Source organism: Pimephales promelas, chromosome 1 (genome assembly GCF_988280905.1).
Source record: "Pimephales promelas chromosome 1, fPimPro1.hap1.1, whole genome shotgun sequence".
NCBI classification, from domain to species: Eukaryota; Metazoa; Chordata; class Actinopteri; order Cypriniformes; family Leuciscidae; genus Pimephales; species Pimephales promelas.
The window spans coordinates 38,390,625-38,417,207 of record NC_142769.1 but is presented as its reverse complement, the minus strand read 5'-3'; the positions used below and the strand labels follow the sequence as shown (position 1 = coordinate 38,417,207).

The window sequence follows — 26,583 nt, the reverse complement described above, 5'->3', positions numbered from 1 at the left end:
CCTCTACAGCAGATGGCGCTAAGCGGCCGGAATTAAAACAAGACTGTATGGCACTTACACGTGAAGGAGAGACGAATTTCTTTTTTTTCCCTGTCAGCTGTCCATTTAGTGTAAGGAATGTGTTGTGGGATAATTTAGTGAAAATTATCAATTTCAGTCTTTACACCATACCGGACTAACAATTGAGATTATGGTTGAGGCGTGCTGAGATTTGAGGCCATAAACTGGACACCGTGAAGGTTAGTTCATAAATTTGAGTGGCTAGCTTAACCGCTATCGTTAGCGAGTGTGTTTTGGATTTACAACTCGAGACTGGGCATATTTATAGTAAGACTATGACATATGGTCGGCTTTTACTAATAAATATAAATAATATAAGAAAACAGAGGGACTGGTCGTACGAAATTAACTGAAATTTGAGTGATTGATCATTAATTATGATTTAAGTAAATTCATCAATAATATGATAAAACTCAAACGAACATGCATCGGGCGTATAATACATTAGAATGGGAACAATCCATCACATAATAAATGATTTGGTGTTTGATGAATAAGTCATATAACAGATCATTTGGAGTTTAGTGGAGTAATTATATGTAATACCAATTAATCCATTAAATTCTAAATAATTTATTTTCATGTACAATAAATTAATTGGAATTTGGATTAATCATAAATTGATTGCATTAGATGGATCAATCATTTACCAAATATCAATTGGAATGAACAATCTTAAATGTAATGTAATTAGATGGATCAATCATATAATAAATGAAAATAATCTAATCTAAGTTTATTTGTAATTAGATGCATCAGTCATATAGTAAATGAATTGGTAAAGATCATGTGTTGTTATATGTCCTTGATGTTCTCTGACATGTGTAGATGTTCACCATTGGCTTTTGTGTCTTCTGCAGTGGCTTTAGCTCTGGACGGGCTTCATCATGTGTGCAGCAGTGAAGTATGGTTCCCGGGGCCCTGCTCTCATTCCCCGCATGAAGACTAAACACCGGATCTACTACATCACCCTCTTCTCTGTGGTCCTGCTGGGGTTGATCGCAACAGGGATGTTCCAGTTCTGGCCTCACTCCATTGAGTCCTCCGCTGAATGGAGTCTGGACCGCCGTAGTGTGCACGACGCTCCTTTGGTCAGGATACCTGTGAGCAGCCCTATTCCTGAGAGGGGTGACCTGAGCTGTCGGATGCACACTTGCTTTGACGTGTATCGCTGTGGATATAATCCCAAGAATAAAATCAAGGTGATGCGATTGAAGAATAAACTGTGATGTTTATTGGGTTGGATGTCATTCCTTGATCTATTAATCGTATTTGTCTACAGGTGTACATCTATCCTCTTCAGAGATTTGTGGATGAGGTAGGAGTGCCCATCAGTAGCACTGGCCTGTCTCGAGAATACAACGACCTGCTGAGCGCCATCTCAGACAGTGACTTTTACACTGATGATGTGACTAGAGCGTGCCTGTTCATACCCTCCATTGATGTGTTGAATCAGAACTCTCTGCGGATTCGTGAAACTGCTCAGGCACTGGCCATGCTGCCCAGGTACATATATTTATCCGTCAATATCTTCAAATAAAACCACTTCTGCTGTACAAGGACCTCAGTTGTATTTTAATTACAGTTGCACCTCTCTGTTGTTCTCTATTATGGTGTCACTTCTAGATTTGTATAACTCTTATATTTGAGATTTTAGGAACTGTATTTTGAACTTGAAGTCATAACTGACTGTTTCAAGCTATATATTCAACATGTTTATGATACTTTTTTTCAGGTGGGACAAAGGCATGAACCACCTGCTGTTTAACATGCTTCCTGGAGGACCCCCTGACTACAATACAGCTCTGGATGTGCCCAGAGACAGGTGAGATTTAGGAATAATTAACAGGCACACAAAATTGTTAAACTTGACCGGAAGTCTGGATGTTCTCAAATCATATTGACATTATGTATTATGTAATTCAGAAGTTTGGGGTCAGTGAGAGTTTTAATTCAATATTTTAATTAGATATTAAAGTAATCAAAAGACAGTAAAGACTTTCGCATTGGTACAAACGTTCTTTTAAGCTTTCTGTTTATCATACGATCATGACTTTTTTTTAATCACTGTTTCTACAAAAATATTAAGCAGCACAACTGTTTTCAACTTTGCTAATATGTGTCTATTTTTAATTAGATGATGTAATAATAATAGTAACTAAGTGATAATAATAACTGTTTCTTGAGTACCAAATCTGCATATGAATAATTATGAATAAGAATGGCTACTGAAAATTCAGCTTTGCCATCACAGGAATAAACCATATTTTAAAATAAGTGAAAACAGAAAACAGCTCTTTAAAATGGTTTTGTTTTTGTTTGTTTTTTTTACTGTATTTTTGGTCAATTAAATGCTGCCTTGCTGAACATCAGACTTCATCATATATTATGACCCACTGTAAAAAATTATAAACGTCAGTGTTTATTTTTGTGCAACATGGACTTGTTAAACAATGTTTAATTTGTGTGACTTTACCAAAGCATTTCATTTGTAGGCATATGTATTCCTTCAGATTCGAGACTGGGTTCAGTAATGAAAGGCTTTCAATGACTGAAAAATTATTCAGACTGACAAAATAATAAAAATTAAATTCTTCTTCTTTTAAATATTAATAATAATACAAATAATAATAATACCGACATTCTTCTTCTAAATAACAATAAGCGTCATTAATAATAAAAATCATAATAAGAAGTATATTATTACAAACTGTCATGCAATTATTAATGTGAATGAATGGTCCTCCACATCACATCATCATCATCATCATCATCACTATTGTACACCCCAATACATGTGACGTGATACGAAATTAAATGCTAATGTCAAAAAAATGCATTGTGATCAATTCGAGGTCAATTCGGCTCCACATCGGAGAAGTTTCTCTTCTTTGCCATCTTCCGTGTGTCTATGCCTTAAATTGTGGACATGGGTGAAGCGGAGAGTTGAATATGTAGGGGTGTGTTTGTTATTCTAATGACGATCGTTTTCAGCCGCGGCATTTATCATTGCGTACACCTGGATTTCAAAGGTACGCACAGGGTCATAAATCAGGCGGTGAGAGGAGTGTAACTGTAAGCATAATCTTATGCCAACATATACGCCCGTTTCTACGCAAGAATGATAAATGAGGGCCATTGTAAGGACGGTTTTCAAATCCTCATGAATTTATTTGTAACTTTTCAATTCAAATCACAAACACAGAACTATTTTGTATAACTGTTTCTCGTTCTGATATTTTGGTCTCGTTCTGGTATGGTGCAATCTAGGAAAGGTTTGTTCTCTCACATTTCATTATTCATTATTGCCATTTTAATTATGTTTCAGAAGCAAGTGGTGTTGAATGTGTAGCTAATATGAAATTATTTCCTCATTAATTAAAATCTGGCCTGAAAACACTAAACATGCCCAGATTTGATACCAAGACTAAATTTATTTACATCTACCTTTGTATTTGATGTTGATTTTTATTTTATAATTGGCAGCCATAATTGTTCAAATTAATCTCAGTTAAGTTCCAGTCTTTGACATAAATTCCAGAGGACATAAATTGTCGCTGAAAACAATGATTAACTTCTGATAGAGTTCAGATGTTATGTCTGCCAGTTGAGGGCAGTGTTGTCTCTATGATTGAGCAAATGGAACAGCCATGTCACTTGACTGAGAAGCAATACATGCTCCCATATCCTCTCTTGTATTTTTCTATCTCAAGATAGTTGTTCACAGAAATTTACAACATGGCACTATTTTACCCCCTGTACTATTGAGTGTGGATCGATACATGGATCCTCCGCAGTATCAGGTTGATGCCATGTTTAAGCAATCCATGTTGGATTTAAGTATATTTTTGGTGTTTCAACAATCTTGATATTGAGAGAAATTGGAATGCTTGCAATATATAATTATAATAGACAACCATCCCAACAAATCCATTCACAAAGATCAGTGTCCTTGAACCTGAACTGTCTTCTTTTTAACAATTACATTTCCTAATATGGATTTGTATCAGTGTACGTATGATCATCCTAGTTTGTTCCTTAGATCACGAGATCAAAGATGCAGTGAGAGTGATCATGAAAGAGAAGAACACGCTACTGCCTAGAGCAGGCAGGCAAACATAATCTCCTGGTATTTACGGCAACATAGGCCATGTTTCTCAGCCTATTACTTGGCTGATCTTTTGCTTTTGGGTGGAAAAGGTGAGTTTTATGTACTAGAAAGCCCTGAAATGATGAACACTTATCTGGAGCTGTAGGGAATTTCCTGGGCTCATCCAGCTGTGCTCCATTTGGCGTGCAGCCTCATCAGAACCAGCTGCCCGTATGTGCATATGTGTGGGGTGAGATAAAAAGACAGTGTATGTTGCGTGGCCAATTTTTGCAGCTCTTCCTATACTCTCTCTGTTCCCTCAAACCCAGCAGTGTTTGAAGTTTTATTGACTCCTCATATAACTTGGATGCGAAGGCAACTCTGTTAAATGCTTCGGAGTGGCATGTTCGCACATTTGTTATGTAAAACCAGATTAAGGACGTGTTTTATCTTCAGCTCATTTGCAGATGCTCGCGGCGACAGAGTTGTCATCTTCATTGCGTTTGTTTCACAGAGCCCTGCTGGCTGGGGGAGGCTTCTCCACGTGGACATACAGGCAGGGTTATGATGTCAGCATCCCCGTGTATAGCCCCTTATCTGCTGAGGTGGACCTTCCTGAAAGGCAACCAGGGTGAGATCCTGCTCATTGATTAGCCGGATTAAATTTAATGATGGAAAATGTCGTCAAATTATACGCGTTTTCTACAGGCCTCGGCGGTACTTCATTCTATCGTCTCAGACGGCCATCCATCGGGAATACCGTGTGGAACTGGAGAGGCTGAAGGAAGAGAATGGGGAGGCCCTGCTCCTCCTAGACAAATGCAGTAACCTCTCTCAGGGCTTGGCCTCAGTCAGAAAGCGCTGCTATAAAGGACAGGTCTACGACTACCCACAAATCTTACAGGTTGGTGTCTCTGAACATCCATTCATATTAAACAACATTCAATTCACTTAGAATGGAGTATATTTTAAATAGCTTCAATTACATTGCATACATTTTCAACGACTGGACTAACATCTGATTAAATTTTTTTATAATAAGTAAATGATTTGTTAATTTTTCTGATGACTATGATACTCCATGAGTTTTGTCATAAATGATTGATTATCATTGTGTAAATAAAGCCCATCCCGCATTTGAGAAATAATGTTCCTAGCTGCTTTAAAGGGTTAGTTCACCCAAAAATGAAAATTCTGTCATTAATTACCCCCCTTATGTCATTCCAAACCCATAAGACCATCAGAACACAGATGAAGATCTTTTTGATGAAATCTGAGAGCTTTCTGTCTCAACATTGACAGCCTACGCGACTAAAATTAAAAAGATCTTCATTTGTGTTCGGAAGAACGAAATTCTTAGGGGTTTGGAACGATATGAGGGTGAGGAAGCAATGACAGATTTTTTTTTTTTTGGGTGATCAAACCCTTTAAAGGTTCATGATAAATAAATAAATGTATTGATCTTCAACTTGTAATGTCTTTGTGCCAGTAAAGCATCCTGGAAGTTTCATGAAAACGTCCTCCCCATTAAAAACACTTCCTCTAGAGCAAGACTTTGATGAAAAGTTAAATATCGTTGCACCATAAACCCCACCCACTGGTACTCAGTCAGTTAATGGCTAACAACTGTCTAGATACTGTTTTGTCACGTCCTGTTTAACCTGTAATTTGGCCCTCTGGACTTCAGAAGCACTCCCATGTCAGGAACAAGTGGATGGTATATTTTTAATGGCGTCTCTGAGCATGTTGTAGGATTATATGTTTGTTCAAAAGGCCAAATGGCTATTTTGCATATTAATATATATATATATATATATATATATATATAAATTGTACAAAGACATTTTATTACCTCAAGGAATACACTGAAATAACAACAAAAAAAAGTAATGAGCCCTTTAAATCTTTAACCCATTCAGAAACTACCTTTATCACTGCAACACATTTCTCCATCAGTGTAAGCAATAGAAACAAACACTGTTCCTGTCCACCACGCTCATCTCCCGTCCAGCCCTGTCTAGACAGGAAGTATGCATATCATCTGGGCTGGGTGCTGCAGCACATCTGGGAGACGTTCCACAGTGAGGAGGAGCGGAGGCCAAATCCCTGTGAGAGCCATCCCCCCCTCCTTTTCAACACAAAGCCCCTCTAGACTCTGATCCTAGCACCTTTTATTACAACCCCTTCATTTACACCACACACCTAGATCACACTACTGTCTATGTTACAGCACCAGTGAAGAGCTCTGGGGGTGTATCGATATTAGATATAACAAATATCCCCTGTGTGTTCTGTAGGAGTCGTCATTCTGTGTGGTTCTGCGTGGGGCCCGGCTCGGACAGGCCACTCTCAGTGATGTGCTGCAGGCCGGATGTGTCCCTGTCATCATGGCTGATTCCTACATTCTGCCTTTCTCTGAAGTACTGGATTGGAAAAGGTAAACACCAAAATTCCAGTGTTGTCAGTCACTTTCATCATAATTAAAGGTGCTAATCACCTTATGAATATCTAATGAAGAAAATCATATTAAACACTTAATTATAGCTTCTGAAAATCAGGAGCTAAAAGAGATGTAATGCTTAACAGATCAGAAGTTCATGAACATTTAGATATGGAAAAATGACATGGCACATGCACAACAAATAAAGCAAACAAAAGACATGCCGCTATCTTTGTCTATTTTATTCTTTTTTTGTTGTGCATATGCTTGTGTTTGTAATATTTTAATATCTGAATTCATATCTGAATTAGTTCTGGTTATGTGTTTTCATACACTGTAATATTGACTTGGTCACATGAAAATCAAGCACATGGACTAATACAGTGTCATTTCAATTCTTGTACTTGCAGGGCATCTGTTGTCATTCCAGAAGAAAAGTTGCCTGAGATGTACACTATTTTGAAGAGCATCCCTCACAGACAGGTTGAGGAGATGCAGAGACAGGTAAGAATGCTTTTACAGCGTTGTATTTATGATCAGAAAGTGAATTCATTTGTTGTGTTTGATGGATAATGTTCAGTATTGAGTCAGTCCAAGGACTGAAAATTAAAGCGAAGACACTTTTTGTACAGTTCAATCTTGTCATTTACTGCAAAATTTTGAGCAGAAGTACAAAATACACTCGGAGCTATTTGTGAAAAACGGTCCAACAAGGTTCCAATAACCCTCAACCCGGTGTGACAGTTGCTAAACAGTACCAAATGCTGTCAAAACTGATGGCAGAGTTCAATAATAGCCGAGTCATTCTCAGACTGAATGCAAGCAACCCTCTTAGGTTTAATAAAGGGTGAAGGCAAGGTTAAAGGAGTCACAACCTCTCTTATTCTCCACTACATTCTTTCTTCCTTTCAATGGAGTGCTAGCACCACTATGAAAATAAATGTTAGACAGGTGGGTTAATGCCAAAAACAATATTCCTTCAAGTGTGTGCTTCTGATTCTCTGAAGATGAAATTTCTCTCGCCACATTAAATCATGATGAAAGCTAATTTTAAGTATTAGTGATGTATCTTTATCCAAACAAATTGTTAACCGCACACTTTTTCTTCAGCCTTTTCAGCTGTTAAAGTATATTAAAGTGGCTAAACCACATGGAATACATGTAAAGAGATATTTTATTAAAAGAGGTATTTTACTAAAGAGAAACTAAGAGTAATTCTATGTTGCCATGTAGAATACTATAAGTTAGCCATAATTAATAATGATTGCATCCTGCTTCCACTGGCTTCTTGAGCAATCTTAAGTTCTTCATCTCGATGTTGAATATTTTCTGTGGAGAATGTTGTAGTTTAGTTCCACAGGTTTCTGGGTGGTGTTAAGACTTGGTGTGCAGAAACACATCTTTTGCTGGAATTATGACATGGCACAAAGCCAGGGAGATATCAGCCCACACTTGAACACATCTTGATCCACTCCTTTCTTACTAGCCTATACCACCTCCAGACAGCAGAGCGATTGTATGGCTGCCATTGTACAAAAGAACCGGGTCTTGATATATACCTTACTTGGATTTAAAATAAAAATAAAAAATCCTACTACTTTGTTCTTGATCTTGCCAGAAAACATCCCCCTTGAACTTTCTGGGTCGGACTGAATAAAATGCAGAAGTAATGTAGACAGTTGAGTATTGGAATACGTGTAGTGTACTGTAGCTTCTCTGCATTTTGACCAATAGAGGGGGCAGCCATCTACTGTACTTCACGGTGTGATCTCCAAGTCTTCAAGCCTCCAGTTTGTGTGCATGTTTTACTCAGCGCTTATTACTTTTGCCTAATGGTTATTTACTATAATCAGCACATATACTAATGTTATTTGTTATATTGGCAGTCATTTAGGACTAAATAATGTACTAAACTACTCTGACAGTCTTTGCTGTGCGGTTGTTTTTGCCCTCAAAAACCCTCAAAAAGTGACAACTTTAACATGATGATGCTATATAAAAATATATGTGGGGTATTTTGAGCTAAAACATCACATGCACACTCTGGGGACATCAGAGATGCATTTTACATCTTGTGAAAAGGGCATTATACCACCCCTTTAAAGATACTTTATGCTAATAGTGTCAATATTATGAAATAAATTAAATGTTACATATTTTTTTGTTTGTGTATTATAATGTTTATATAGTTAAGCCCCATTTTTGTATTGCTTTTATGCCACATTTGAAAGTCAGTAAAAAGTTGTTAGTTTATTTTATTTATTGAAATTACACAATCATTTGGCAATAGAATTGCTTTTTTTTTTCTAAATATTTTTTTTACTTAAAATCTCTAAAAGAATCGTTTATGTTACAAGAGTCATTGAGATAAATTGGAACCAGAATCATTAAGTTCTTTATGATTCCGATCCACAGTTATTATAGCAACGGTTATGTTTTATGTAGAATAGTGTCCTATAAAAGCACAGAGGAAGGAATGTTTCTTGTATGTTCAAGAGTGTATTGTATGAAGAACCTTAAGTGTGTGAGAAGAGCAGCCAATGTTTTCTCCTCTCACGAGAATCCGTCTCTTCCCTCCTCATAAAAATTCTTGCAAGCGTTCAAATGGGGCGGGTTCGGCACTTGGTGGGTGCGGTTTTCTCTCTGCCTTCTCCTGGTCGGAAAGGAAACTTTCATCACGAGCTGATTTATGGGCCGCTGCGCTCCCCTTGGGATCAGAAAGTCTTTTTGAATCCTCTTCCCCTCTCCATAAAAAGAAAAGCTGTTTTTGTGTAGTTGTATTTCTTTAAGGTTTAAGGGCCAGGCCCGTGGGGGCCAGTGGAAGGGGGAGTGACAGCGCTCTTCTAATGTGCTGAACTGAGTTCTGGGTTGGGAAATGACAACAAACACACCATCCAATGAAGTGATGAGCAGCTAAAGTCCCTCAGAAGTAAATAAATAATTAAATAAATAGCCTTTCTGCAGTGATTTTTAGTTTACTTAAGTGAGAGTAACTGGAATGGTCAGAGGGTTCTCTGTTTTTAATGTTTCGCAAACCTGTTTAATCAACTCCTTTTTTAAAGAAGGACCATTAGAGCGCTGACATTGTTCAGTAATTGGCCCAAGAAAGTGTAGGAAAGCCCTTATTCTTTTTTTTTATTCTTTAAAAAAAAAAAAGTATATTCACCCTGGTCTCATTTGACTCTTTGTATTTGGACCCAATCTGACACTGTTTGTGGTCAGGCCAGGTAATGAGGCTGCCCCCAGCCTGCACTTGGTTGGGCCTGTTAAAGAGAACAGGGTCAAACAGGACCAGGAAGGGTGGAGCCGGGTCACTGCGGCATGGCGCCTCCTAGCAGGAGATAGCACTGTTTTATGGGTAATTAACTCTTATGTGCTCCTCGCCCCTCTCTGCTGGAGCCTTCGGTTTGTTAATGGATCGGCAGCGGTGGGCATAGAGTGTGTGTTCTTGTATTGACAGATTATTTATAGATTTTTATTTGTATGTAAAGACCAGGGTTTAATTGTTAAATTTTTAAGTTGGATTTAATTTATGCAAGCTGCCAGACTTTTGTTGTAACTGGTAAAAGTATGGGCTATTTTATTCTCTAATGGTATTATGGAAATTATTTCTTATTTTAGTTCACTACTGTTCAAAAATTTGGGGTTTGGTAAGGTTTTTAAAAATGTATTAAAGTTTCTTATCCTCGAGGCTGTGTATTTATTATTACCAATACAGTAAAAACAGTAATATTCTGAAATATTATTACAATTTAAAATATATTTTCTATATTCATATTTTTTAACTGTTATTCTCGTGATGGCAAAGCTGAATTTTCAGCGTCATTACTCCAGTTTTCGGACATGATCCTTCAGAAATCATTCTAATATGCTGATTTGGTGAAACAATCAATTAATTTTAATCAATTGATTCATCATTTCTTCGTGTACATGAGTACTATCCTTTTTCTGTATCACATCGGCATTTATAACAGCATGGCAAATGTGATTACACTGCAGCATGTCCCTGTGCTGGAGTAAAATGACCTGACCTCTGCTCTTAAACTTTAGCTGCAGTCTCAGTGCCACTTGAGTGGAAAAGTTAAAAGACTGATAGTCTAAAGGGCTCATAACCACCTGGAATGGTCCCTGCAGTCATGTCACCAGTGTTTTAATGGGCTGTTTTGCCTTTGAAAGTGTGTAGGGGTCATAAAGGCATGAGCAGGATGGTGGGAGTTAAAGGATGTGAGAGGCCTTATCTTTTTCCTTTGGTTTGTATCTTTCACATGGTTTTTGTGTGCATATATATTTCTGTTTATCAGCGTGTCTGTGCGATGCTGCTCTTCCAATAAATATTTGAATGCCATGTCATTCATTGTTTCCTAGGCCCGCTGGTTCTGGGATGCCTACTTCAGCTCCATGAAGGCTATTGGCATGACGACTCTCCAGATAATTAATGATCGCATCTACCCATATGCAGCTCGTACCTACGAAGAGTGGAACAATCCTCCTGTAGTTGTAAGTAACATTTTGGTCTTTTAAATGTAAAATGAGTTTCTCCAAACAGTCCACATGCTATTTAGAGCTGTTTCTTGGTGAATAATCAGACTGAAGACTGTTCTAAGTAATTCAGTGTGATTTTTGTGTTATTTGTTCATTTATTGTCACTCTAAAATAATTACTACCAGGGGCCTGATGTATAAACATTGCGTATGCACAAAATGAGCATAGAAATATGCGTACGCATTTTTCCACGCACATATCGGGATTTATAAAAAATAAACTTGGCGTAAATAAGTGCGCACCGTAAGGATGCTCTTGACTGTGCGTACGCACTCTTTTAGAAGAGTATGTGTTTTGGCGACACTGATGGTGAGCTGGAGTCAAATCTCTTTTTATACATCTTTTTATACATATTATACATCTACAGAAATATAATTCAAATATAATTTCACAAACCTATATCATCACTTGAAGCAAACATCCATCCCTTCTTAAATGAGCGCGCCAGCACGCGCGTTGGGTCGTTTAGTGAGACTGACGCACATATAGGCTAGCCTATCTAACGGCAGATGGAGTAAAACCGTAAATCTTCATCATGAGTCCAAATCATAAATAGAGTGCATGTTCTCAATAACAGTTTAAATAAATAAAAGAATGATTTAAACTATGTACTTCTGATATAAACGTTTAGAATAAATATGCCATTCTCATTAATGGAGTTAAACTTAAACTAGCCTACATGAAATCATTACTGAGAAGTTACAAAAAAAATTATATTCAATAAATAGAAATAGACATGTTTGTTGTGGATGCAATGCTTTTGAACACTTTTCTTCTGGCATGCTGTGTTTTAATGTTTTAACTTGAGATAATTGCTAATCATGATAATAGCAGATTGTCTGAGAAAATTGTTTCGTGCAAATAATGCACAACCATGTCTATCTGTTTCCATTAAAATATAAATCAATTAAAAATACTATTTGGCCAGTGGAAAAGATTGAGAAAAACTTTCACTGAAATGTATTTAACACTATTTAATTTATTCATTCAAAAACAAGGCAATGCTATAGGCTACTAAAAAAAAAAATGTTTGTAATGTGACGGCACATCCACATTTCATATTTTCCTAACGTCTTGTACTGTTAAACTTGATATCACGTGGATGAATAATCATATGCAAATGATATGCGGATGAGGATATGCATATTTAAACTAGGCGTTGTAATCTCCATATATGGTTATTTCGTGGAGGAGACGCACGTGCGCACAATCTCCTGCTGACTGGGATTTATAAAGTGAATTCTGCACAGGTTCTGGCGTACGAACGGTTTTATAAATCTGAAAACTTTTGTGCGTACGCACACTTTAAGGATGAAATCTACGCAAAGTTTTATACATGAGGCCCCAGGTCTTTATTGGTGACTTTTTTTGCCATTTGAATAATACAATTCAACCTGCTCTAACAACAAAAAAAGCAATACTACCTTATATATTTTGTTGTAGATATAAAGTAGTTAATAGTTTCATTTTAATATCTTGTCATGTTTTCATTACATATATTTAGACTAAGTGTAAATAGGCCTTTACCCCAAGCAAAGTGTTAAATCAATATCATGTTTTTTTTGCCAGTCCTTCTGGTTTTATAGGCACCTATCCTTGTGGTGTGTAAGGACATTCTATATTTTTGCATAAAATTGTCCATGTTCTTCTTTAAACCGAATTTAAAGCTTAAATTATAGTTTAGATAAAGATATGTATGGATAAGTAAGAGTGTTTTTTGGAAAACAAAAGGAGTGGGCCTGTTCTTTTCAGCTTCATATCATTTCAAATGGCTTCACTCTAGTAGTGGCAACAGACAACTTTCAACAGGCAAAAGTCAAGACAACATCAACATTGCACATTGGTGTGAGCTTCAGATTAGTGTTGCATCACATGAAGTACACTCTGTCTGTTAGCCAGTCCTCTATTGAGCACAATTCCCAGCTTGTAACTTGTGGTGTGCCAAAAAACAAGCATCTCTCAGATTTTGTACACAGTCATAACTTAGAACAGAAATGAGAGAAGTGAGTGTGGAGTTTATTAGGGCTTTCTTTCATTGTTGTTGTTCTTCACTAGTTCTCACCAGTTCTCATAGTCTCGCTGTACCATTCAGATCAGATGGAGGGATCCAGACCCCCAGGAGGCTAATAGTTCTGTCTCAGTATTTTGACTGCTAGCATTACGGGAAATCTTAAATAGTTTCTGAATGTTCAGTAAAACATGCTGAGCAGAATCGGAGCAGTACATAAATCGAGTGCATTTCTTGTTCTGCTTCCCTATATCCACCGGGACCTAATTGAAAGCACATTTCTTCAGCTCTGCCTTAGGAGACGTCACCAGGACAGGCAGCTTTTTGTGCTTGACTTCTTAGAGAACTCACTTTTAGCCTCCAATGCTAACCAAAGAATGCTTTATGTTCAATCATACATTTATTATCTCTGAAGAATTCTCTTAGTTTTCGGGATGCCAGGTTGAATTTTTAAATGCTGAAATAACTGGAAAGGTTAATAGGGCTGAAAAAATCAGCCTGTATTGCATATGTGTGATCTGTAAATGTAGATCTTATCATGTGCCCCAATGATATACATTTATCATCCTATTTTTTTCCTTGCTTTGAAAAGAGTGCAGGCACCGTTTATCTGTTTGAGGGACAAAAACTAAAGAAACGTGACCGCTGCCTGTTCTTGACATTTCGAATCTGCAAAAAGCCGCTGCCACTTAGAATGCAGCTCTTATTTTAGCCCAGTCTCTGTGATGTTAGCAATCGCTGCCCATCAGCTTCAATGAGAATCTGGAGGTAAATGTTCTGCGCACTGAGCCTTTGCAATTGAACAGGCGTCCATGCTTTCATCTGGGTTCCATTTTCCACTAATCCCAAAGCTGTACTAGTATGATCCCAGCTGCAAGACTTGCCAATCCCCTTCGGCCCACATGAAACGGCCTGCAATCCCTCACCGTCACTCGAGCCGCCTGTAACCTCCTCTTTACGTATGACAAAAGAATACTGTTGCCCAATAACAAGCTCTTCATGAGTAATTGTACCTAAACCCGCACACTTTCGTATCCAAGATGATGGTAATGGCTTTGTCTTTAGGGGGTGAAATTCCTCTTTGTGCCATGTATTTCGAAGTGTAAATGAGAGATTCAAATGGGACTTTTGCTGTGGAATTTTTTGGTTTGAGCTAATCTCCATTTACAGAAACAAGCCAAAAGTTGAGAACCCGGTCATTTATGGCTTGCTCCAAATAGCAGGTGAACGCTGCTGACTAACCGCAAGCAAATATTCTGGCATTGGCTGTCGGAATAAAAAATTAGTCTTGTTTTCCTGCTTATTTGCTTTAACAAATCACAAAGACTTGACATACGCTGAACCGCACTGGAGCCTGCCCAATTAGATCAGAGCGTTCTGACCGAGGTAATATGCACCACACCCAAGTGTTCTTCTTTATTCTTCTTACCACTTATATGTCATAGTGGTACTTTAATTATTTCCCCTCTGCTTTTGGTGTCCGTGTCAGGCACCTCAAAGAAATTTCCATTGGCATATAAAGTTTGTTTTTTATTAGCAGGATGGTTGACTGATGTTGTATGAAGGACGGCTGTGTCCATGGTGACAGACCGTGGCGGACGCTGCGAGGGATCTGGTTAACCACCACTCTCTGTTTGCGGGCACCTTCAGCAGCTGCTTTATAGGAGGGTGAAATGGGCCCACAGCCTTGCTGTAGGCTATCATTCCCATTGAATCTCTTCTTGCGGGTCACATTTTGTGAGCCCTTTGAGGTTTTTTTGTTTTTTTTTAATCCAATTCACGTTTTGATTAAAGGAAGTGTTATTAGAACTGTTATGAGGAACATTTAAATAAACCGTTCAATGAAGGTCTCAGTACAGTAGTGAGAATTTGACAGACAGTTTTAATTAAAATTTCTCTCTTGTAAGAAACAAAAACCTAATTGGATTTTGCCAAAAATATGCAAATAATCTTCAAAATGTTGAAGTCCAATGCTGAATTTTCCTCGTGCATTGGAGTTTTTGGAAAATATAAATTAAATGATTCTTCCTATTAAAAGTGAAGCAATCTTTTTTTGTTGTTGTTGCTGGAGTTGCACCAAGCTTTTCGTTATTTGTTGCTTTGTTTTGTGTCTCTTCTCCACTGTCAAAGTAGAAAAGACCATGAAACAGCAAAGAAAGTCTGTGTACTGGCTCCGCATACTCGGTCTGTGTTCAGTCCTTATCCTTCAGGCCAATAAACAGCAGTCTTTGTGACCGCATCAGAGGCCCTTTAAGCACTCGCAATATTTACTTTACAGCGTCACTTGATCTGGGCTCCAGTCCGTGCATCTTTGGGAGTTTACAGGCTGTTTTAAAGCGGGCCAGGAAGATGAGCCAAGCCCCACACTGGCAGGAGACAGCCACTGACGCCGATAGCGTCCCAGCACCCCTGCTTCACCCCGGTCCTGCCAGGACTCATCTGCACCCCTGCTGCAGCAGAGTTCACTGGAGTGCAGTCATAAAATTCTACTCTCGACAAAACGGCTCAGGATAAATGGCAACATAAGAGATCCAAATTAGAATCGGAATTGTGCTCATTAATAGATGTATCCCTTTACATTAAAACTTGAGCTTGCTTTGGTGGTGGTCTAATGGATTAACAGCCACTGTAAACACGTTTTATACATACATAAACTGCTGAAGAAGCATACGGAATAAAACAGGAATTGATATGAAATATAAATATGAGACCGAATACAGTTCCCACGTTTACATTGTGTTTATATAACTATTTTACAGCTCATGGCTTGAGTATTTCCATAATTCCGAATATAATGATTTGATGAGGGAATAAATAATGTCTGTAATAGAGATGTGTAGGTCTAGCTCATCTGTTGATGGTCTTGATAAGATTAAACGTACTGAGGTTTTGTTGACTACACCTAACGGTAATGATAACTGCTGTTCTATAAATGTTTTACACGTGTATTAAGTTCTCAGTTTCTATACTTATTTTGTAGGAAGGGAAATCTTAAGAGCGTTTATGTTTTGACCAGGCTTCAGAGGATACCATATGTTTGCATTTTATTTCAAGAAGAACACCAGGAAGTTTAACATTCTAATCAAATTCAGATACATAACAGTTAACAGGAAAAGCATGGATTGATGCTATGGAATGACAAAGAGCCCGAGGCAAGGAAGTATTTAATTTAGCTCTTAATATCTGACCAAAGTGTATTGGATCTTCACATTGTCGTCTTCTGCTCTCCGCCAGATTTCACTCGGGTCAGCTAAGGAAAACATGTCTCTGAATCCATCCACTTTTTGAAATTTAGTCTACCAGAAGGAATGTAGCACCTATGCACACAAAGCCTGTAGTGGATTAAACTGCGATAGGAGTTTTACAGGACTGTCATGATTGAGATATTTTATTGGGTAGCTTCAAGTCCTAGGTTAGAGAGTAAAACTCTGGCAAAAATAAAAAGATTAAGCACGTTCAGCCAAAGACTGAAGGAGAAGGTTTTAGACGAATACTTTGGCAGAATGAAAGGTCATGGCATGCTGCTCCAGCTGTTTGTTAACTCTGCTCTAAACTTTGTTGGTTGTGCGCTCGACATTCCATGCCACCTTTAATCGCCTACCCACCACTGCTGGTTATTAGCGTTCTCAGTAATCTTTAAATTTTATAGCCTATGCGTGTTTCCAAATAAAGCCATGTTTTGGCTGAGGCTGCTGATTATCTTATTTCACTTCAAGTCATTAAAAAAGTCATGGAAAGTGCTTGCGGTTATTGTAAAGATAAGAAACTGGTACATTGAATTGAGTTTCCCACTGATTTATTTAAATTTGTTGTGATTTTTTTTTTTCACCCACAGAAATGGTCAAGTGTGAACAGCCCACTTTTCCTTCCTCTCATACCACCACGCTCTCCTGGGTTCACGGCTGTGGTGTTGACATATGATCGAATTGAAAGCCTCTTTAGGGTCATCACTGAGATCTCCAAGGTGCCAAGCTTGGCCAAACTGCTGGTGGTGTGGAATAACCAGAACAAGAGCCCCCCTGAAGGTCAGTGTCATGAAGGGGGTAAAATGTAATGCTAAATCACTGAAAATAGAGACATATTTCAATCTCTGCTTTTCTATTATAAAATACAAATTTTATTAGGGACATTTTAGTTACTATTTGTAAATGTTTTAACTAATCCCTTTCCTTTTTCTTTGTGTTATGTTTTGATGAATTGTATGTGTGCAATAATGACTGTATGTTTGGATGTCCTCCAGCATATTGTTGTACTCCTGCCAGGCTGTTGCAAATTAGAAATGTGAATTAGAATTGACTTGCCTCGTTGAATAAATGTAAAAAAAACAATGTGATTGCCCATATTGGCAGAGATTAGAAATTGCTTATGTCCACTATACTGTAAAAAATATTGTTGGTTTAACTTAAAAAAATGAATTAACCGGGTTGCCTTAAAATTTTAAGTTCATTGAGATGGAAAAATTTAGTTTTAATTCTGATTTAATCAATCAGAAACTCAAAATATTACGTTATCTGACCCACATAAATTATTTAAGTTGAGTTGACAAAAGAAAAAATGTTGTGATTGCCAAAAAGTAGTAAAAATACACATTTGTATTCATGTAATACTCACTTAAGTTAATCTATTAAACTTAACATTGCTAAATGTAAACTTAGCAAATGAATATCCTTTTTCATACTGTATATGAAAATGTTTTGATGCATTTTCATCATTTAAAATGATTGACTTTAGTTTGTGTTGTTGAAATTTCTTTTAGACAATATAGAACATAGAAACAGTACTGAATTAGGCCATAGCATGAGGACAATTATTGACATTAAAATTATTCATGATATCTGCCAGAACTTCAATATCAGTGCCATACACTATCTGGCAAATAAAACCTATTTTGTTATATTCATATTTTCTTTATTTTAGTAATTTTTTTTATTTGAAAAGAGAACTAAATCTACTCTGCTGTACTGACAGCTTTAGTTATTAAAGAATGTGACACCAGTATGAAATGCAGTCGTGTGGCTCTCACAAAAGACATGAAACCCCTGATATGGAACAGATGAATGATAAGCTAGTGAGTTGCCAAATCGTGTTCCTCTTGAGGTTGGAGAATTGAAAGCATGATGTGCCTTGGTCTGGAGCCAGACCTTTCTGGTTTATCTTCAAGATATGAAATTAGAACCCAAGCGTTTGGTCCATCCACTGGCATATAATTGCACATGAGGAGACGACATACATTTGGCTTTTCTCATCGACTGTTTACAAGCTGTTAATGTCGATGAGTCCTCTTACTCCAGACTAGACGAATTATGTGTATTTTAATTCATTTTGATATATGGCCTGTTTTCACCAGACGTCCACCCTTAAACTTTATTGTCAAACCGAAAGGATCGTTTCAATAACGGTCTTCCTTTTCTACAGCTGTGGTCAAATTTATGGCCCATTAGACATGTCAAAATAAGCTGATATTAGTAGTTATTTATTGTGGCTCTGCCTCTGATACTGCTTAACTTAGATGTGTTCATTTATGAAGTCCCTGGGAAAAAAAGAGGAATCAGGAATTAAATATATCCTCTCCATAGATTTGAGCAATGCCATTATGAAGGGAAATACTTTGAAGTAGACTAATGGTTCTGTGTTGCCTTTGATTAGGGGCGTCGGTGAAGTTGGGCTCAAGCTTTGTGACCCATTAGACTTAATAAGGTCTGTTCACGGGTCAACCTGGGGCTCAAGTCCTGATGAGGATGGATTTCCTCCACACCCTTTTCCATCGCTGATTATGTTTGTTTATTTCGAGCAGTCTTAGCTGCCCAAATCTTGACTGTCATTTTAATGAGGTGTTGGAGAACTCTGACAAAAGGATTGCGTCGAGGGAGTTTCTCAATTGGCTTAATACACTCGGAAGGGAGGAGAAACGTTATACGGTGGTGTCACAGGGGATATCATTTTCTGAAGCAAATAAAAGCAAATGTTCATACATAAAGTACAGCCCAAGTGAAATTTCAGTACTGGGCAAGGAAGTGATTACTGGCCATTAAAAAAAGTTTCCCATAGGTTGTGCAGTGCTTGTTCTTATGGTGCAGATTTATGATGTGTGAACATTTAAGTTTGTGCATTGTGCTGCTCTAGATCATGCCGGTTAGGTTTAGTTAAAATGTTACTTGCCTTTGTAGTCCTTCTTGTCTGTGTTTGTCTTTGTCTTAGTTGAAAACACTGTGCCAGGCTTGGATGTGGTGACAGTGTCAGTTTACTTGCATGTGAAGATCTCGCTCTTCTTTCAGCCCCTGTCTGGGGCCAGGGAGGTTTTCCGGCAGTTAGGAAATACTTTTTTCTTTTCTTTTCATAGTTTGTTGTGTGATCTCGTGGAAGCACACTGTAGGCTCAAATGCTTCATCCTAACGGAGATGAGCTCATTCCAGATCTCTGGAGATTTCGAGGGTCTATACTCTGGCTTTGGGGTACCAGTATAATTGCAGACTCTCCTAGTCTTAGGGTTTCTGTGTTTGAGTTCCAGTAGACTCTCTCATCAGGTTTATTAGGTGACACTGTGTGCCATCTGTCTTCTGCGTGCTCTGAACTCCTCCCAAGCCCTTACACAACTGAAAATAAAGAGCGTTGTCTCTTCTGCCCTGAGAAGAATGTGCATGCGGTCAGATTCATATGTGCTTTTACTCAGTGATGTGTTTAGATTTATCCACCCACGCTCTCTTTTCCACAGTTGCTGCCATCTTTCATAGTTTTTCATCTTCTCTGAAACTGACAGTGTATTATTATAATTATTAGCTCACTGTTTTCTTTTTCTCTTTCTCTCTGTAACAGAGACACTGTGGCCCAAAGTCGCAGTACCTCTTAAAGTGGTCCGCACCAAAGAAAACAAGCTCAGCAATCGCTTCTTCCCGTTCGATGAGATCGAGACGGAAGCTGTCCTGGCCATTGATGATGACATCATCATGTTGACCTCAGATGAGCTGCAGTTTGGATATGAGGTAGTGAAAGCACCAAATCCCTGTTTGCATACTTCTACTTGCTATGAAAAGCATGCACTACACTGATGAAGGTTTAGTACATACTGGTAGTTTGAAGCAAGTCAGCCCATCAGTATTGGATGTTGAAGCTGCATCAATTCGCAAACCAGCCCTGTCCTCTAACATATCACATGCACTATTGCTTAAAAGTTTGGGGCCAGTAAGATTATTATTATTATTATTATTATTATTTGCAGTAGTATTATTACTTCAAGAAATTAATTCATGTAAACACTACGTTCAGATTCACCAATCGGAATGAATTCAGTTCGATTTAAACAAAAGGTGTGCATGTAAACAATGAATGGCGACTGCATAAAGCAAAAGCTGAATCCTGGACATCGACGGCCGGACATGTTCGGGAAAAAGACAAGAGGATGGTTACCCCTACTACTCAGCTTTCTTCACAGAACAAGAGCCTGCTAGCTTAGCTTCCCAAAAAAAGATGGCTGACACTATGTGTACAATCTGTGAGTGAGATCCTACCCTCTATGGGCGGGTTGGGAACATGCGGGACAGCCTCTTCTACTGACTGATCCTCAGATGACGCAAAATGACGGATATGAGGGTAGAAAGAAAGCATGGTAATTCGAAAATACTACAGGTTTTCTATTAAGGTTCTAAGGATTCTACTAAGGATTTAGGTTTTCTAAATCCTGAGTAAATACATTTTAGTGTAACAAAAAAATATCCATTTCATATAAATCCTGCCTTTGACAAAAGCTATCACGGTTTCCACAAAAATTGCATTCAGGGAGAAATAAATACCTTTCTCCCTAGATGCTTAGAGTTTGTTTGGAGAATTTGATGTTTGTGTTAAAGAAAACCATTCCATCTAGCTTTATCATTCTCACTGTAAAAAATAATCCGTAATTTTTTACAGTAAAAAAACGGCAGCTGTGGTTACCACAACTTTTCAGTCAAAAACGTAGCAACGTTATTGGTTTTACAGACTTAACTTAAAATTTACAGTAACAAACCGTATTCCATTATCTGATATAATGTTAATTTACCGTCTTATTTAAGTATTAATATATGTGTTTTACCATTGTAATACACTTACAACCAACAATCAAAGCAGGGAAAATGAGTCACATGATCAATCAAATCTCATCACAAGGAGTTTTTTCCACAGGAAAGTTAATGCTAATATATACAGTAGAAGCTGCACAATGTTATTTGCACAAACATTAAATAGCATCATGGAAACACACATGAAATGTAAAAAATGCAATTAACATTAATTTAACAACATTAAATGTAACATAAAACCCTAATTTACACAACTGATTAGAGAAAAAACTATGAAGAAACAGTTATTTCAACAGAAATGCATTGTGGGAATGTCAATCTGTTTGTTTGTTTTTACTTTAAATTATACAATGAGTTCTTTTTCATGGTAAATTTAACGGTATTTTACATTAAATGTAGCATTAGATCCATCACAGTTATTTACCATATATAGTAAGGAAACTTTCATTTTCACTGTAGTTTTGTACCGTTAATATCACAACGATTTTTTACAGTGCATGTAATATAGCCTCCATTTGACTTTGAAGATTATCACACTGGATGAACACCTTTTATCTTGATAGTTAAGTGGATTCTATTGAAGTAGTTGCTTTTAATCCAAATTCACAGAATCTGGAGCAACTAAGGGTAAATTGTCATCTCCACATGCAAGATGATGATCAAGCTGAACTGTGATCCCAGAACCTCTTTGGGTCACTCCTATTTAAAATTGAGTTTACATGCATCGCAGGATTTTTGAACTATCCTCTATTTCCTAAATGTGTGCTCGGCATCTCAAAAGCATTCCTTACAGTTGAAGTCTCTATTTTTATAATTTAGCTTTTTATGTGTGAAGGATGACAGGACAAGCAATCCTATCCATGGCTACAGGCTTGCCTTCAGCTCACCTGCAGGCATTTATACACTATTGAGCGAATGATGTGTAATTTATGGATAATTGTATGAAATGGAACACAGCTTTAGACATGGCTGCCTGGCTAAAACACTAGCTGCTTATGCCACTCGAGAATGACATTCAAGAATTTCTACATCATATCCTGTAGGCCTGCCTGTCATTTTGGGGATTAATGAACCATTAGACTTAAACTTCATTGATTTAACCTTTGAAATCCATGGTTTAGCATCCTTTGAAGACAGTATTATCTAAAATGACTCTAATTGTTGAACAGTTTAGTGATCTTTTATGGTCTTAGCATTTTTGAAGGTTTATATTATTGCTCTGATATACTGTGTGTCTGTGTTTAGGTATGGCGTGAGTTCCCAGATAGGCTGGTTGGATATCCCGGTCGGCTCCACTTATGGGACCACGAGATGGGCAAGTGGAAATATGAATCTGAGTGGACCAATGAAGTGTCAATGGTCTTGACTGGAGCTGCGTTCTACCATAAGGTAAAGTACAAAACCGTCATTGACTCAACCGTTAGTCAACTCCATCCAGGGTTGTGATCTGCCAAAATAATTTTCTCAGTGTTTTCATCTTCCTTCAGAGATCACGAGAGGGTTATACCATTTGAAATTCAAAACCTTCATTGATTTTCAGCTTGCTCTTTCAGTAACCATTCGTTGACTCATCCCTACTGCGATTTGACATAAGTTTATTTTTCCTTTCCAGTACTTCAACTATCTCTACACGTATAAAATGCCTGGAGACATCAAGAACTGGGTGGATGCTCATATGAACTGTGAGGATATTGCCATGAATTTCCTTGTTGCCAACATCACTGGCAAAGCCCCAATAAAGGTAACAAAAAATCAGCGTACTATATTGTTGACTGCATTAATGCCGCCAATGTGTTTTGGTTCTACAAATGGACTATGCATCACAGATTTTGAATGCTTTTTTGAAATAAGTGTACACAGAGTTTTAGTAATGTGGTAAAATGTGATCACCAATGAACACAAATTTAAAAAAAAACAGTCTTCACTGTATTTTTCTACATATACTCCCATTCAAAAATTAGGAGTCTCTAATTTGTTTTTGAAAAGTCTCTTATGTGCAGTAGGGCTGCATTTTAAAAACAATAATTTTGTGAACATTTTTTAAAAAAAACAAATCATTTAATAGTCATCAGACATTACTTCAGCCTTCAGGGTCACATGGTGCTTTAGAAATCAAGTTTTTGGATAAAAAAAAAAAGAAAGTATGATCACATAAAAATGAATGTGGGGGTTCCCTAAAAGAATGCGGACGTTCTGACAACGTGCTCTGTCTCTGATCAGCCTTCTCCCTTCTCCCCCTGTCTCTACAGTCTGTAGTCTACAGTGACTCTGTCCAGGTGCTGTTCGGCCTGTAAAGCCCTGGCCTTAACCTCTGTTATCTGGGTGTCACTGTCTGCCTTACTCCTGCTCGCTCTGTTTTCCTAAACTCACTGGGGCACATTCATTCTGCAGTCAGTTACACTGTGAACCTTCTCCCGTCTCTCCTCCACATCCCCACATCACCCACACCTCCTAGTGCCCCAACCTCAGGCTCCCACTGTGGAGAGTGTCAGTCAAGTGTGTGTGTGTTGTTGGAGAAGGAATGGGGCAGAGAGGTCGTACATCATTCGTCTAATGAGCGCGGCAGATACGGTCGTTTAGCTAGGCCACGGGCACGGACGGCTCTCTCATTACATCTGACTTATATGACCTGTCATCAAGTCATCTCCTCCCACCCAGTTCCTACACACACACACACATACACACACACACACACACACACACACACTCTCTTTACAGAGGCCCATCATTGCAGCCCAGGCTTATTATTAAACATGTCAGATTTTGTTGTTTTTTAATATAAGGAGGAGTGTGTCATGATTTCTCAACATTAAATTGGGAGCTATAGACTATAAGGAAAGGATCTGCTTTCTTATAATTTGAAAGTCAACTTGTTCCTCTAAATATTCCAAACAATTTTCAGGTGTTTTTTTTTTTTTTTTTTTTTTTGACAGATTTATTCAAACATACATGAGATAATTTAAGACATCAGTAACAATTTGAATAAAAATGTATTGCATTTATAGTAAAGTCTTTATATGTTTAACATATTTACAATTTTACTTTATACTTTTCAAGTGTTTTGTTTCTAGCTAACCAGCTTTCCTGAGATAAATGTTTTGTTGATGCCTTGATTAGGCAATTACGTTAGTGAGCATCAAAACGACATTTATTGTTTTGTTTTTAATAATAAAATTGCAAAAAAGGCTGTATTTTATAGCCTATTTGTTAAAAATGACATACCAGACTAACTCATAGTAATTATATTAGAACCACCTAATGTCAATATTGTAGCACTTCCTTGACTGAAAAACATATATTTGGTCTGCCCAATTTTTAGCTTAAAATAATGTTTCCAAAATCGTTTCAGTGGTTCATTAAGTCGTAATAGGGTGAAAGGCACTTCTGAATTCACCTTGCGGTCCTATATCTGCTATAACCACGCTATGTAAGATTGACAGATCGGGTCGTGTTTCAGTAGTTCTAATGAGACACAAAAAATTTACAAATTTGACTTGCTTTACGTCAAGCATTACAATCGTCATTTATTTTGTTTTTCTTCGTTTCTAATGTCGCAATACATCATACTCTCATGAAATCATGCAACATACTCTACCTTGTCTGTGGACCTTGTTTGTTCAAAAGCCGGTGTTGGATAAATCACGAGCGTGTGTGCGACTGTAGGCTAAATTGTTTACGACAGCATTAATGGACAATTCCGCTTCCAACCTGTAGGGCGACCACAGAGGAAAAGTTACTTAGTGTTGCTTTAATGTCATGAGGCTATGATTTTTATCAGGACAAAAACTTTAACTTTTTTTTAAATATATTTAATTGTTATTATAGAGTTCTGTACAATATCAATGTTAAATCTGTATCTGCCATGAAATAGTCTGTGAAGCAGCTATGGCAATAAACTGAAATTCAACGGCACAATAAAACTGGCTGTTTGAGAACTTTTATTAAAATATATATATACACATACACAAAAACAAAACTCACAGTGACTTCCACAAAATGAGTATTACATTTGTTTTTTTCTCTTTCTCTAGGTTACACCTCGAAAGAAATTCAAGTGCCCGGAGTGCACAGCAATTGACGGGTTGTCCCTGGACCAGACGCACATGGTGGAGAGGTACAGTATAACCAGGGATTCCCTATATTTGGGCAGAGGGGGCCCTGGCAGGATTCTTAGCATATGAAACGCATTGTGGGTTTCACCAACAATTGGTTCATTGTAGCTCAGTACAGGACATACTTTCCTGTGCTCTGAGATCAAAACATTCAAATTCACTGGACCTTACGAAAAACGTTCCTTCTCAAAGAACTGTGACTTTCCTCTCTGTCAGAGTTTCACCACAAATCATTAATTCATTCTGAGTTTCAATTTAAGTATGAACCAAGCAAAGCACGCATCAGAAAAGCTTGAATTGATTTTCCTTGAAAATCACAACCGTTTCCTCATCCGCTGAAGCAAAGTCTTGATGATTGGTTTCATACTTCCAAGCTGTGTTTGAGGAATTAAAGCAGGAGTCTGGTGGCCTGTGAAGCGGCCTGCGAGAGAGTGTTTGACCTTGAAGTGAATACGGAGTGGTTGCAGCCAATCAAGGGCTCCGTTGACTGCTGAACCTTTCCAGGGGTCACACTTGTTTAGATTGATGAAGGGTTTCCTGCCTCTGGTTATGCTTCTCTCATATGTGTCCTGTGAATTCCAGGCATTTTGAAAATATCTGATCCCCGTTGTTATATTTTGTGCATGTATCTCATGATTCAGATGATTCTAGAACACCATTTATTTTCTCCACAGAGCCATTTTTGGAAGGTTTTTTTTTTGCTGTATTATCCAAGTTGCCCGATTTCCTCCACTCTTTCATCCTCTTTCTTTTTCCTTTCCAGGTCTGAGTGCATAAACAAATTCGCCTCTGTGTTCGGCACCATGCCTCTGAAGGTTGTGGAGCACCGTGCCGATCCTGTACTCTATAAAGACGACTTCCCAGAAAAACTCAAAAGTTTCCCCAACATTGGTAGTCTGTGACACTACCACAATGACTCTTTCCCATCACTTTTATCTATCAAACAGGCTATGGGCACTCCAGGATTTCTCTTTCTTGTTCTGTATCTGATCTAATGACTTTTGAGGAGTGCCTTTCCAATGGCGGTGTGATGGGAGCTGATGGACTGTATAACTTATTACCATATTTTCATTCTTGAGAACAGTTGCTGAAACAGGACGACGCATCAAGGCGGTTGATGATTTCTGAGGACGGGTCAGTGCTTAGGTCGGTCTGTCAATCACAAGCTGAAACCTTCCTTGTGGTTGACCGTATACATGTGTAAGGAAAGTGAACACACAGAGGAGCTCTCTGCTAAACAGCATAGGATATATTAATGTAATTTTACATTTATAGTTTAA

General features: G+C 37.8%; 1 protein-coding gene across 1 annotated transcript; it reads left to right on the top strand.

Moving 5' to 3' along the window:
• The first annotated feature begins 55 nt into the window (after nucleotides 1-55).
• ext2 (exostosin glycosyltransferase 2) lies at nucleotides 56-26,583 on the top strand. The gene is made up of 15 exons (XM_039656649.2): nucleotides 56-239; nucleotides 921-1,262; nucleotides 1,343-1,566; nucleotides 1,796-1,885; nucleotides 4,665-4,781; nucleotides 4,859-5,054; nucleotides 6,448-6,587; nucleotides 7,001-7,094; nucleotides 10,956-11,087; nucleotides 16,976-17,165; nucleotides 19,954-20,120; nucleotides 22,437-22,580; nucleotides 22,804-22,932; nucleotides 25,223-25,305; nucleotides 26,067-26,583. The coding sequence occupies exons 2-15, from the start codon at nucleotides 948-950 to the stop codon at nucleotides 26,203-26,205; spliced, it is 2,160 nt and encodes a 719-aa protein (XP_039512583.2). The 5' UTR covers nucleotides 56-239; nucleotides 921-947; the 3' UTR covers nucleotides 26,206-26,583.

Coding starts and splice junctions, on each gene's coding strand:
- ext2 (XM_039656649.2), top strand. CDS start 948: ATGTGTGCAGCAGTGAAGTATGGTTCCCGGGGCCCTGCTCTCATTCCC. Junction 1,567..1,795: donor GCACTGGCCATGCTGCCCAG/GTACATATATTT, acceptor ACTTTTTTTCAG/GTGGGACAAAGGCATGAACC. Junction 6,588..7,000: donor GAAGTACTGGATTGGAAAAG/GTAAACACCAAA, acceptor TTGTACTTGCAG/GGCATCTGTTGTCATTCCAG.